Source organism: Thermobia domestica, chromosome 5 (assembly GCF_964235325.1).
Source record: "Thermobia domestica chromosome 5, izTheDome1.hap1.1, whole genome shotgun sequence".
NCBI lineage: Eukaryota > Metazoa > Arthropoda > Insecta > Zygentoma > Lepismatidae > Thermobia > Thermobia domestica.
Window position 1 is genome coordinate 30,440,049 of NC_137458.1, and position 15,237 is coordinate 30,455,285.

A 15,237-nucleotide genomic window follows, 5' to 3' on the forward strand; every position below is an offset into this window, starting at 1 on the left:
GTGTTTGCAATTTATCTTAGATTATGATCAAAATATTGTCGATGTCAAATATAGAAGTAGGAAGGGTGAAAATATAACAGGTGACTAGCTTTCGATACGTGGGTAGTATTATTAGTAGTGATATGAAGTGTGAATGTGAAATAAAAGCAAGGATAGGAATGGCGAAAGAATCCTTTAGGAGGAACAAAATATTATTTTGTGGGACTTTGCATAAAGGGTAAAGAAAGAGATTTATAAAATGCTTCATGTGGAGTATATTACTGTATGAGTCAGAACATGGACATTATGCAAAAATGATTAAAAACGACCAGAAGCTTTCGAAATGTGGGTGTGGAGAATGAAGAGAAATAGCTGGGTCGAGCGGAAAACAAATGAGAGTCTTAGAAATGATGGGAAGAAGAAAAAACAATTTTAGATATTATTAAGAAGAGGAAGAGAAACTGGTTGAGACATTGAATAAGAAGGAACAGTATCATGAGGGACGTGCTAGAGGCTATGGTGGCAGGAAAGAGAGAGAGAGGGCGAAAGAGACAACAATTAATGAGACGATATCAAACTAGAAAAATCGTACGGGAAGACGAAAAGGTTAGCGGAAGACCGTGGAACATGGAAGTTTCTCAGTTGCGGCAAATGACCTGCCAATAATGGCAGAATACCTATGATGATGATGATGGTCAAAATTCGACTTACGTAAATTCCAACTTAAGAAAACAGCCCTGGAACGATCTACTTACCATCTGTACTATTAAATTAATTTAAGATTATATTATTGTGTTCTATCTGTTAGATTAAGCCTTTTTAAATATATAAATCCATGATGCCATAGCTTATTAAGGTTATGTCTGGTCACCAAGATTATTGTTTGATTGAACACATTCAGCATATCATCTGCTGTTGTTTTTGTATTTTTTAGATCATAAATTCGTATTTTTTATTTCAAGTGGCTCTTTACTTTTGGGTACTTCGCAAAAGAGGACGATATTGGGGAGTCAGATACATTGCCAAAGTTTTCAAAACTTACATTAGATAAAATAATCTCTGACATTCCAAGATTTTAGCTAAAATTCTATTCCTTGGAAAGAGGGAAAAAATACTAAACTCTACTGATTTTCTTGCTTTTGTGTTGTGTAGAACTTTAACACTTCAATATTTCACGACGCTATATCAACAATAAAAGCTCTATTGGAAATCAAGAACGGAAGCAATGTCACCTGCAACAAATGTTCATACCATTAGAGTACAACACAGCAAAAGAACAAAATTATGACAGGAATTAAAAAAAAAAAAATAATTTTAATTCATAATTAATTCAAAGGTTGAAAGTATTCTTTCATAATATCAAAGCATATATACTTATGTTACCACTCTATCCGTAAACTACACAGGCAATCTTAATCAGCTACAACAGCCCCATCTTACCTAATTCTACTCGCGCCTTCCATTTCTCATATAACTCGTTTTATTTTTACTATTATTTTAGATTTATTTTTTATTTTCTATCTAGGATAGGAACTAAGCTCAAAATGGAAGTGACTAAAACTAGATGTAAATAAAGGAACATAGAAAGTACGTTCACGAATACATAGCAATTAAAAAAAGATAATAGGCGCCGTCGAAACAGTCATTGAAATAATGATCTATTTTATCGCAGATATGTGTTGATGCTTTTATGATGAAAGTAACAATTCATTTTTTACAATTGAACAACTTTTTTTTGCGAGAATTTATGTCGTGGTTATTTTAATAGATATTTATTTCTGAAGTTATTTTGTTCAGCTTCCTCAGAGGTAACATATGAACATATTATTAAAGTTTTAGAATAAGTGTTTATGCAGTAAGGGTAATCGGTTCGTACAAACTCATCTTACACAGAGTTTGAACAGGACTGTCACAAAATGTAAAATAAATATAGAGTTTTGTAAAAATTCTCTTAACAATATTGAAAGGATAGCAATACAATTGTTTTATATTAAAACTAAGAATACCTGACAAAGGACTTGAACACGGATAGACTCGGATAAATTGGATGTAGGTAGGATCATAGTTTTATGTGCTTGCGGAGAAGTCAGATCTTGATAACTTTGTGCAAGAACAAGATGTGGCGTATGGCTGATAAAAGCTGCTACTTCTACGCAGCTTATTAAGTAGAAAAATACCGCCTTATGCAGAGTCGTTTTGGCGTATGGTTAGCGTCATACTAAAGGCCTGACTACTGCGGGAAACATGTTAGTCGAACTCTTTAGTATGACACTAATCACGCGTCAAAACGACTCTGCATAAGGCCAATAGTGTTTTATTTAGCTGACGTAGCCTGTGTTTTTTTACTTTTATTTTTTAATATTTTTATCTCTTGTTTCTATCACCTGCTGAAGAAACCTGTTGTGCTTCGAAACATTGTCATGGTGTCCACAGAAAATTCCATCTCAATTTCCCTGACTTTCCCTGATTTTCCCTGACTGCATTTCCAATTTTTCCCTGACTTTTTCTGGCCTCCACCATCCCCATAGCCAGCCAACTCTCACCTTATTTACTGTCGTATTATTACATTTTATTACACATTATGCAAACAAGATTACAAAGATACAGAAAGATTTTTTAACGTACATTTACAAGTTTACAAAATGTATTATATTAGCACATGTTGACATAAAACTGAAAAATATCATGGTTTAAAATAAAAAATAATAATGATAATAATAATAATAAAGCGTCTTCTGTACAATATGGAGAATGTGTTCACATGAAAATTTCTCACTTATGATTGCACAACTATCCATAAAAGTGGGGAATAAAAGAGTTTATATTTTTAATAAGTGTTCCATATTACAAACTGCCTTTCTTCTTTTCCAGCTCATCGATTCTTGCTTGAAGAGCACTTTCTTCTGATTTCAAGTTATTCTGCAACTTTTGTCTTTTGTCATTTAAATCTTTTAGCTCTTGATTAATCCTTCTCTTTTCTACAACTTTCTTTTCTTCTTCGCGCTGTACACTTTTCTGTTTGTCCAGATAATCTTGGTACCTTCGTCTGGAACATTTTACAGACTGTAGTAAGCTCCTGGTGATGGATATATTACCTACACCCCCAGCACTGCTGATAGCATCATGCACAAGTCTTTGAGACACCAGAGAGTGTTCTACAAGATTTTCTACAAGTAGTGATTTGTTGATGGAGAAACCACTTTCAACCGGTGAATTGCCATGTGACATTATCAAGCAAATTTTCACTACATTCAAAAGGCTAGCAAACTTGACATCATCCTTTAGCATCTTGTAGTAAAACTCATCTAATCCTACAGAATCGTCGTGTCTTGCAGTAAACTCGCAAAAGTATGATTTCAAGGAACCTTGTGCTTCAACACACAATACACTGAACTGTTTCTTTGCCTGTTCAGCCACATATGACGAAATCCTGTTTGCACTGTGAAGGTCTTCAAGAACAATCTGCGCTCTCTTTCTTGCTAGAGATGGCTGCTCCAAAATAATACTTGGGGCAAAACAAGTGACACCACGCACAAACCTGTACTTCAGCGGGCTCCTTTCACGCAACTTCTGAACTAAACCTATGATTAATTTGCGAAACTCACGTTTGAATTCTGCTTTTTCCTTGTCTGTACATACGGTTACTCTTAATACTTTCCTCGTAGCAAAACCAATGTCAATCATTGCTGAAGGAAGAAGGTTCTCATTTGAAAGTTCCAAAGACATCAGTTTTTGAGCAGAGTCAGCTTGCTGCAATATTTCTGGTTTCACACATCGAGCCAATAAACTATGCATTAAGTCCAAAAGTGCTGTGTGCAAGAAAGGCATTAGTGGCTTTGGAGACTGAAATCTTCGAAGAAAAGTTTCACATTCTGCTGAAACAACTCTATAACCAGCCAACTTACTCTTCAACAGAGGGTCTTTCATCTGTTCCTTTAAAGAAGATTGTTGCCGACAACTAGGTAATGTAGAATCTTGTATGAATTTCTTCACATTGTGATAAATTTTCACAGCCCTTTCCAAGCAATCCACATTCTCAAGCCATCTGATAGAACAGAACTTTTTTGGGAAATCGGTGGATCCTGTAATGGTAGTATATTCCGCCCGGCGAGCTGGGCTGTTATTAAAAAGGTAATACATATCCCTAAGAGTCTCGTCTAAATGCCACTGTGATGCCTTTAGCCCATTTTTCATGCTACCATGCAAAACATGTAGTCCACAAACACCAGTGTCTATCAAACTTTTTCCATCGGGATTTCGTTGGCACATTTCACTCTTTAGTTTTTCCCTGAAGAGGAGATTTACGTTTGGTCCATCCATGGAAACCTGCAGTAAATTGTCTAATGAAAGACCTATTCCCTCTCTGAATCTCTCCAAAAGATCATCGGCTCTTGCCCGTCCCAAAAATACACTATTTAGATATGATGTAGAAACTTTTTGTTGATTTACATCCCAGAATCTTACGACTAGGTCCATCTGGCCTCTCTGAACTACTTTATTCAGAGATTCGTCGAAATATATGACATAATCTGAAGCCTGTTTAACTCTATCCACAACACAATCTTTAAAATATGGAGCCAAGCCATGATTTACTAGATAAGAGGCTTTTGTCTTCCCAAGGGTAAATTTGGAAGCAATAGAGCTGTCAGGAAACATCAACTGGAAAGTTTGGCTAATGTTCTGGCAAGCATTCAAGGATATTTTCTTTGCAACCAACTCCAAAGTCCATATTATTTCTGCCTTCATAACTTCTTCGGTCTGTATGTATGAATGTAAACCACGCTCTTTATTTTTGCTATTGATTTCACCACTTCCTTCACTTGATTCTGGCTGATCATCTTTATGCTTACACACAGTTTGATCAGATTCCTGGCTACAGTCACTTGTACCTGATGACTGACCTGTTGAACTGGAAGGCACAAACACACTGACAGCAGGTAGCATGAGTTTAGCTTTCAAGTTCTTAAGATGTTGAGGTCCTTTAGCATGAGAGGACACTGCTCTTCGTCCCATGTTACTAAGCTTGAATGATTTTGAACATACTTTGCAAAACGCACATCCACTATTTCCATGTACACGTCCAATCCAACATGAAAATTCCGGGTACAACTTTTCATCAAGCCATTGATCATTAAAAGAAGTTGACTTATTAGCCATTATGATGACTCATAAGGTCAGATTATTGAGTTGACATCCCACTTAAACCTGCAAAAAGAGAAAGTGATATTAATTTCTGAAGCAATGCAAAGAAAGGCATCTAAAATATTTTTGGAAGTGAAATTAGAAATTACGTACAATGATATACTTACCAGACAAAAGGTACTGATAGTAAACTGTTACCACAATTTGATTACCATCACTAATATATGTACGAGCTTTCAAGAACTAACTCACTGTTCACATCATCGTCCGTGCTGCCCTCACCCATCCTATTCTCCCATCTAAGCCTGATGATGAGAACAGTGAGTTAGTTCTCGAAAGCTCGTACATATATTAGTGATGGTAATCAAATTGGGGTAACAGTTTACTATCAGCACCTGTTATCTCGTAAGCATATCAATGTTAGTAACTACAAAGCGGTCCAACTTTTGCGGTTTAGAAATTATGTAGATAGGTAGATACAATAGAATATTATGTTCTGAAGCACAGAAAAAAATATAAATGTATTGTAAGAAAAGGTCACCCTTCACCTCCAAGGGCAACCGGAAACAAGATTTAGATTAATACAAAATAAGAGTATCTTTTTACTTTTTAAACTTAGCAGACCTGCTGTATCCTTAAAAAAATAATAATAAAATAAATATGGACTGATCACTTAGCCACTGATCGCAAAATCGAGTTTTTCTTGGCATTGTAAACTAATGATCTACACAAGAAAAATTTAAATACAATTAAATTAGCAAATATGTATAGCTCATAAAGGCATATGCATATTCTAGTCCCTCAGAAAAAATCCTAAGACACAATTAGCATATTGCTAATATGTAGCAATTTAAATCATCATTGGGACTGCACTTGAAAAATAAAGGAAATAAAGGACATATATATTTGTCCTATAATAATTGTCACAAATTTCCAAAATATAGGAAAACAGGACAAGTGGGAGCCCTGTTTATATAAAAAACACTGTGTTCAAAGGAATAGTTAACTGATAAGGACTTTGGACTGACAGCTAGGCCAAGTTTGTTTACGGGAAGCAAGCGCTCACGGAATAAGCAAGCCCATTATGCCTGCATCATTGACTCACAATCACATGTTCACGGATGTAGTTTATGGTGCAAGTCTTTTGAATCATCCTGTTGCTTTTCATCATTGGGTACAGGCCATGCGAAACAATCTATTAAGTATCTAGACAAGCCCTCAGTTTTGGTATGTTTCATTATTGGGCTCAGGTCGTGCGAAACATTTCAACTGATATTAACAACTGAATTTTTTTCGCTTAGCCTACCAAAGAGCATGAAATATTGACTTGGTATTCCTATAGTACAGGTGTTAGAAAAAGATGAAAATAAAGTATGTATGAAACCAAGAAGAGATTCAAAATACTCTACTGTCAAGTAAAAAGCAAACAAACAAAACAAAACAAACAAAAAAAAAAAAACGGAAAAAAAATGAGCCGCTAGGAAGGCGGGAAAGTACCTTCTGATAAGCATCAGAAGGTGAATACAAAAATACTTGTACATTTCCATCAACATATGGTGTTTGTCCCTCCAGGAATCAACTGCAAAACATACAAGAAATCTTTCTAATTGTAATGTTTGTAATTGATCGTACAATTTCTTGTGTATTTTCCCTGACTTTCCCTGACTTGGCAAGCTTTTCTTGTGATTTCCCTGACTTTCCCTGACTAAAATCCATTTCCCTGACTATCCCTGATTTTCCCTGACTTTCCAGAATGTGGACACCATGATTGTGAACCCATTTTCCTCTTAGTTTAACGTCGCACGTTTATTCATTGAGCTAAGCACAGATGGTGATGATTAGATTGACGATTTAGTGGGAGGAAATGGCGGAAGATCCACGCACATGGTGTTTGTCCCCATACACCACAGACGAACGCTCTATCACTAATGATTGAACAAATTATGAGTAATATGAGTAGTAAGTTTGTGCTTCTTACAATATATTGCAAACAATCTTCTTGTATCAATCTTTAACCTAAACCAAATTATTTACCAAATATTAGTTGAAAGCAGTATCACAGAACACAAACAAAGAAAAAGAATGATGTGAGCTCTTCCGCTGATCAGAAATTTACAAAGTGTTAAAGAAAAGGTCCGATGTCGCATTGCAGAGTGTCTACTAAAATTCCACAATGAAATTTCGTGACTTTTTCGTGACCTTTTCTTTACCAAATCATAAAATTTCCTTACATTTTCAAGAGCGAATTTGCGTGCGAATTAGGCCGAATTTTCATCCATGCGATAGAAACGTACTTTGCTTGCGATTTGGTAGCGTCTAAAGCCGACCATCGACATTTTTGGTGGTGAATTTTGACGTTTTATACAACAAAATTTTCCAATTTGTACTTACAATTGTACAGTTTTAAAAAATCGTGACCCAAAAGCTAAATTTCGTGACTTTTTCGTGACTTTCATGACCGTTTTCTGATTTCGTGACTTTTTCGTGACTTTCGTGACCGATAGACACCCTGCATTGGCGTCCGAAGTCATACGGTAATGTTGTTAGTTTGAAACTTGAAAAAACTTAATGCAAAAATATAAAATTTACGGGATATGTTGTATGTAAGAGTACAAGAGGGTGTGGAGGATGATAGTTAATGAAGAGAGGAAATAAATATTTAGCTTTAACAATAATAGAAAAGAATAACTATATAATAAATAATAATGAAATGTAATGCATAAATAAATAATAATACGAGAAATTGTGAAACAGTACGCAAAACTTCTTGAGATAGCGAAAACATGTTGAGAACTTTTCAATCAAAACAAACTAAAAGCATAGAATTTTGCATTTAGAATAGATCGATTAAGAAAAAGTAGTTTATTTTGGAAACAAGGATATTCATATTGGAAATGAAAGCTCTTCATATTTGTAGTTTTATGTTACAGTGCATATCTCTATACATATTCAATGTTCAGAATAACTAAACCATGCAAAAATATGAAACTGATTAAATACTTGGTGACAGGTAAATCATTTATAAGATTAAATCTTACGGCGTAACCTTCGACTAGTCTCGACGAGACTCATTCCACTATGTACACTTTACTGTGCTTACTTTAAAATTAAGAATTTATATATTTATTAGGAAATGTAGTTTCCTTGTCGCTGTAAACTTTAAATATTAGAACGTGTTATAGATTTTTTTAAATAAGTGCTAACTTCAGACTCCATTTTCTGGGTATTGGGGTCACTGTCGCCATATTATATGTTCTAGTATTAATTATTTGGAATAATTTAGGTATACAGTAACTTAGGTACTAGCTGTTGCAAATGTGTTGACTTCTTATTGTAGATTTTATTTTCAATGCATAATTTATATTTGTATTTCCTTGCAAATAAAATATTTTGAAGATTTTGGTTGTACAATTTTCACGAACAGTTAGTTGCTAATAAATATGATGATTACGTATACTAATTTCAGTATTTGATTACGTTGCCTTTGTATAAATTCATTCTTGAATTTTCGTTCTGATATAATACGACTCATACACGTTCCTTTTCACAAACGAGGTTATTTTAGGAAAACCTTATTCTTAATTATATTTTGTGACGCAGTATTTTGATAATCCTGAAACTACTGTGTCTCCCTCTTCTGTGTCCCTGATGTGTTCCTTGATTCTGGTTTCATTTTTTAAACCATGTCAATATATATTTCATGACATTCGCTACTCCCTTGATATACCTTAGAATAGACCAAATCATTTACATAACATAATAGCTCTTATAATAAGTTTATCCTTTTAAAGATAGTTCCATTGTATTTAGTATCTTCAAATTAGTTATAAGCGTGCGTCCTCCCTCATTCCCATCCTATTTTAAAATTCCCTATTTAATCTCATCTGAAGTGGAATTAGGCTCTGTACTCTGTACGTTGACGCAAACTTTATAAAATGGTACTATCTGTTTCAAGGTGCTGGCGATACTACACTATGGTGACTTGCGTTACATGCTTGTGATACACTGGAGAAAGTGAAGTGTTTGTTCTTTAAAAAAAAAAAAAAAAAAAAAAAAGTCCTGCGAACTCTAAAGTAATCAATGTTTAATTTTGCCGTTCTTAGTACTTTGGTTTAGTTGTATTAATGGCAAAAAGGTGCGGTAGTCTTTAATGCATATATTGAAGATTTTGCATTAATTTCTTAATATTTTTCTTTGTTACTAACGAGCGTAAGCATACAGACGCTCGGTACGACGGCGGGAAGAAAGATATTCTGGTAGGCATCATGCACTGGATGAAGAGAAAAGGCAAACTGAGTTAAATGGAAATCTAAGATTAAAATTGCCATCTTTAGGAGCATTATGAAGTGAGAATCGTAAATGAGTTCAAAGAAGTGGGCATAGTTTTGAAATGCCTATAGTTAAAAAGAAATAAGTGTAAAAGTGTTGCATTTATATAAATTACTTAAGGTGATGTCTATCCACGCCGCAAAAACTTGTTCAGCGTGTTCAAGATTGGTTCGAAAATTTTATTTTTACATTTGAAAATATTAGTTTTCATCTCAAGAAGTCCCCGGGAAGCAGAAAGAACAAATCTACATAATACATTCAAAGTTTATCGAATGTTTGGTGGTTTCTTCTTAAACTTTGTAATGCAGTATGCAAGTCAAAGAACTTCGGAGAGAGCCTCTCATTCTTCTATAAAATAAGGAGTGAAAAATCAAAGTCTATTTCATCGTAATAACGCTAAATTTTCCCCTGAAAACCCCCACCATTAATGAGTGAAGTGAAGTGAAGTGTGTTACAAATTAAAGTGTGCTAAGTGGTCACATACACGTAATCTAAATACGACCTGAGAAAATAATAATAATAATAATATAAATTTTTCTAAATTGATCTTCGATTCTTTTTTTATTTTTTTTTTATTTCGTCTGCTAATATGAAATATTAAATGGGCAAAAGGTATTAAAAACATACAAAGAAATTTATTAACAGAAATTTATTGAAAGAGGGTGTACGTAAGTAATTTCATGTGTGAATTATTTTTAACCAAATAAATTCTATTTCATATATTTGTTTGTTTCCTGTTGTTGTTTCAGCATGAATCACTACCGTGTGAATTACTACCAAGATAATGGGTATTACATCCAGGTATTTACATTCACTCTGTAATTGTTAATGGGCGTGCCGAAGACGGTGGGTACGCGCAAGTGCAATCTCAATCAGACTCCATGTCGGTTCGTGATCCAATTAGAGGTTTGCTTCCCCTTTATTCTGGCCATTACTAATAGCGGAGTAAAATGCTTGTTCCCTCTAACCACTAAAACCCACCATAAGAAAGGCGTACCGGACAAGATACGAACCAGGCGGGTCACATAGTATGAATAAAATGTAATTAGGAACGTATCGAAAAAAAGGGGGGGGGGCATTCACTATTGTATAAGCGATACTTCACAGACTTCATGTTTGAGACCACATGGAAGGATAAGCACAGAAATAGCTCCATTGCATTTAGCGTCCTCAATTTAGTATAAAAAAGCGCAATTAGAAATGTGTCTAAGGATGGGCACTTTTACCATAGCCATAAACAGTGGTTCAAAGATCAAATCTTTGAGACAATTTGTTTCGTAATGATATGGACGGATAAGTTTAAAAAACGGTCTCTTTCGACTTAGTGTCCTCAAATTACTACAAAAAGCGCAATTAGAAATTTATCAAACTAAACACAACATTTTGGGAACGGATTGGTCACATCAAAACAAGAAAAAAAAATTTAAAAAAGTTCATATGGAGCTGTGCTCAAAAGTGGATAGTTTCGGAGTTATACGGTGCCGAAAACGTGAAAGAAGTGAACTTTAAAAGTTAATGGCTCCACTACTATAGAACGTATCGTTGTCGGGTCAAGACATCACTGAGGAACTGGTATGTGAACTATCCAAATATCCATGTTTAAGAAAGAGGTGGGTGAAAAATGATTGTGCAAATATACACCGCAAATCTTGCACCGTGTATAAAACACATAATCACGTAACAGTTTCAACACAATAACTGTTTCTTCATCAGACAGAAAAGGAGCGGAAGTCGGATGTAGACGCTGTTATTGTGTTGAAACTGTACGTGATTGTGTGTTTCATATATATATGTATGTATGTGTGTGTGTGTGTGTGTGTGTATTATCACATAGCCTTGCTCAGTGTGTTGCTTTGTTTAATTTGACAATATGGAAACAAAGCCTGATAGACTAGTTATATAAATTCATGCAAGCGTAGACACTTCTTAGTAGTGGCAAGATCGGATGTTCTTTATGCGATTTTTTTTTCTGGAATCTATGTGTCAAACCTAGCTATAGGGAAATGATATCCTTTTTCAAAGTATTTTATTATTTTTGTTCAATATGTTATTTATTTACTTTTGTTATAACCAGGGGCGGATCCAGGACAGACTTCTGGGGAGGGCGGTGGGTTGACATACTACTACTTTAAGAGTTCCAAATTTTGGGATGGGTTCTTTTATATATGTAAAATAAGAAAGTTTCCTTTTCTGGGGGAGGGGGGGAAGCAATCGCCCCGATCGCCCCTCTGGATCCGCCCCTGGTTATAACTATCTTTTATTCCTAGATCAAATATTGGCTTTAATTGCCAAATATTCAAAGAAACAACCTCTATGCCCTTAAGAAACATTTAATTCAAACTATTCTATTTGATTTTGTACGAATCTGTCTATCTTACAAATATAGAATTCGTAAGCATTTAATTTCCTATGTAATTTCGTAATTATTTTGTCATGTACTGTAGTAATCTATAGATCTAATATATATATATATATATATATATATATATATATATATATATATATATATATATATATGTTGTTACTTTCTGGTTTTGTGGTGAATTTTATTTTCGGATGAATTTAATTGGTCTCTTATTAAATTTGGTAAATTCTCAGATAACATAATTAACAAGTTTATTAAGAAGTAACAATTTACAAAAATTGTACAACTAAAATTTTAAATAATAATAATTACAAAGAGTTACAATTAATATAATATTGTGCTTCCAAAATAAAAAAATAACATCGTTACTTTATACCAAAATAACAAAAAAAGGATTTTTCTATCAAAGTAACATATCACATGCAATACTGCAAAAAATGGAATGTGAAGTTAAGACTTGAAAACGAAAACTGTACATATTATTTCTATAAATTTTAATTTTAATTTCAAATTCCCATTCCTAATATTTAGAATTTACAACAACAAAACTTTATAATCTGCAAGAGCTACAAATGGATAGGAGGCAAGTTTATAACGGAAGTGAGCAAAACAAGATATGAATAAAGGGACGTAGTTACCACAAGAACGAAGATACCACAAAAAGACGGTGCGACCGGCGAAACGCTTATTAAAATATTTTAAGAATAGGTCGCATTAAAAATTAACTTCCTATATTTTAATAGCAATATGCGTAGATTTGCGAACATGGTGATTGTTATTTATAACTATTTCACAGATAGTCTTAAAAATTTTGTTTAGGAAATCCGGCCTGTTTGGCAACTTTATTTTTATAAGTTCGTCTTGATATTTTGTTTTCTGCACGCTTTCGATTACATTTATTATCTTACACCAGATAAATCGTTCATTTCTGCGAAGAGCTTACACTTTTGACTAAAGCTACACAATCTTTAGAAAGCTTTAACAGTTGACAATTTTCAAATTTGCTATCTGCAATGAAAGTATCCGCGTTACTTCCCGGTCTTACCAGGAAGAATATGTTTTCAGTAGCGGCCTCGTGTAGCGTAGTCGCTACCGCTCTCGTCTTTGGAGCGAGCGGTCCCGGGTTCGATTCCCGGTGGGGACACTCGGTCGGAAAAGTGTAAAAGGTCTTTCAGGCCAGTCATCCTGAGTGAGATTTTCCTCATTCACACCAGGCAAATGCCAGGATGGTACCTAACATATAGGTCCCAGGCCACTTTCTTCCTTCCCTTTCCCCGGATAGTGTGCTCGTCAAGGGACGTCATCCCTTATGTACATGACGGGCTAAATGGCCTTCGATGCCGAAAGCACAGAAATCTAAATCCTAAGTCCTAAATCCCTGCTCTCTGTACTTCATGATTACCAAATGATGTACGTTATTTAAGAACAAAATGTGATAGATTTGAAAAATTATAATCATTTAAGCCTACAAAGGAAAAAAAAACGTTCCCAATTTCGTTATGCAAATAAATAACATAGTACCTTGCGTACGAATTCCATAGTGATGTTGTCATGTGATGACAGGAAGAACGACGTTAGTCTGTTTCTCTTCCTCTGAAATTCTGTTGTATTCTTTCGCAAAGACCAGAAACTCACAAAGAACATATCACGACAATAATATTTACCCATACGAAAGAGAAAGTTATTGTCTCTGCCATCTGAAATAGGAAACAATAACAATACAGTAAGAGAAAAATAAAAAAGTCAAAACCAGAAAAGTAAGTTACAATTAGATGTAGAAAAGTTGCGTTGTTGCGAGAGCTGTCCAGAAAGTATTAAGTGTTTTGGCCTATCGTGGCAGTGGATGGGGTTAGAGTCACCATCTTGGTGTCAGAACGTTGCCACACTCAGTACGCACCCAGGTGTAGTAGCGTGAGGACTGTCAAGTTCTTACTGTGACGTGCTGCAACAGAAAATCCCGCCACTTGTGAGATGCGTTCTATAATTAGGTTTTTGTTGGCAAAAACCCATAAGCCAACTGAAATCCATCGCCAACTGTGTGAAGTGTACGGACATGGAGTAATGAGTGAAGGCCGAGTGAGGCAACGACCACGCACGTCCTCACACGGCCAAGCGTAACAAAGAGCTCTTGGATGGTTTTGGATGGAGGTGTTCGATCACCCACAATACAGCCCGGATTTGATGCCGAGAGACTTCCACTTCTTCCCAGCGATGAAGATATGGCTCGCTACACAACGCTTTGATACTGACGCAGAATTGCATGCCGGTGTAAGCCATTGGTTGAAATCGCAGGCGGCACATTTCTACCGCGACGGTATTGAAAAGCTTGTGCCACAGTATTTTTAAGTGCCTTACTTTGCATGGCGATTATGTGGAAAAATAGCTTAAGAGTGTACCTTTCAAATGTATATAATACAATTTGGTTTCGTTACTTTTTTTATTTCAAAACGTCTGTTACATTCTTGATAGTCCTCGTATTTCAGAAATATCAGTAGAAAACTGATCTCTATCAATTATACTTCCTTTCTTGTATTTGCTCACTGCTTTTTTTATTCCTTCATATCTCTTCCTTTTTAATTCTTTTCTTCAAAAATGTCTTGCACTGATTTCTGTCACCAACCTGATGTCTATAAGTAAATGTGCTACTATTGTAAAATTAATGTTAAGCTGATAACAATAAAACTTTTTACACTTGTATGAATGATAAAATTACAAAACTACAAATTACAAGTAACAATACCTAATATTTCCACACGACTTTTGTATTAGTGTTTACTACTGTCTACGTTTTCCTTTTTCACAATATTGCACAAGTTTAGAGATGCACACGAGACAAGATTTGTGGCTGTCTCGTCTCGAAAATGTGCTGTAAAAGTGATGTCTCGACTCGAAAAATGTATGTTTCTCTATTGGAAGTGCCGTGTCTCGACTCGAATTTTATCAGGAAAATCCTGTCTCGACTCGTCTCGTGCGCATCCCTACACAAGTTGCAAACATGTACTCTTTGAAAAAGGGTTCCAATGGAACTACCAGGGCCAATTTTATGAAGAATAGTAATTCTCGAAAACGTCTTGGTCATGCTCAATAGAGATGAAGCCCAGTTACCAAGGTGACAACTGAAAATGTGTAATGGACTTCTGTTTTCATATTACTATCAAATAAGCTAGCTATATACAGTCGGGAATTTCTCCCTACATGAACTACAGACGGAACGCAGGTTCGCATGAATCACGGAAAATCTCACGCACTGATACAGGGTAATCCCTATAGCTCATGCCCTTCACATTATCACATGCTTGAACATATACAAGGTTATGCATGTCCTAATATGATTTCTTTCCAGACAAAGATACAAACACTTTCATAATAAACTCTCCCCTTCTCATTTCCCTACACACAATTTGACAGAATTGTATCGTCTC

General features: G+C 35.0%; 1 protein-coding gene across 1 annotated transcript in view; it reads right to left on the reverse strand.

The window, feature by feature from the left end:
- Positions 1–15,237, reverse strand: part of LOC145685829 (glutamate receptor ionotropic, kainate 2-like) — a 90,705-nt gene that overhangs the window by 56,784 nt on the left and 18,684 nt on the right. Inside the window, exon 2 of the mRNA XM_081758419.1 lies at positions 13,337–13,512. Within this exon, the coding sequence (XP_081614545.1) occupies positions 13,337–13,512 (176 nt within the window). The remainder of the gene's footprint in view (positions 1–13,336; positions 13,513–15,237) is intronic.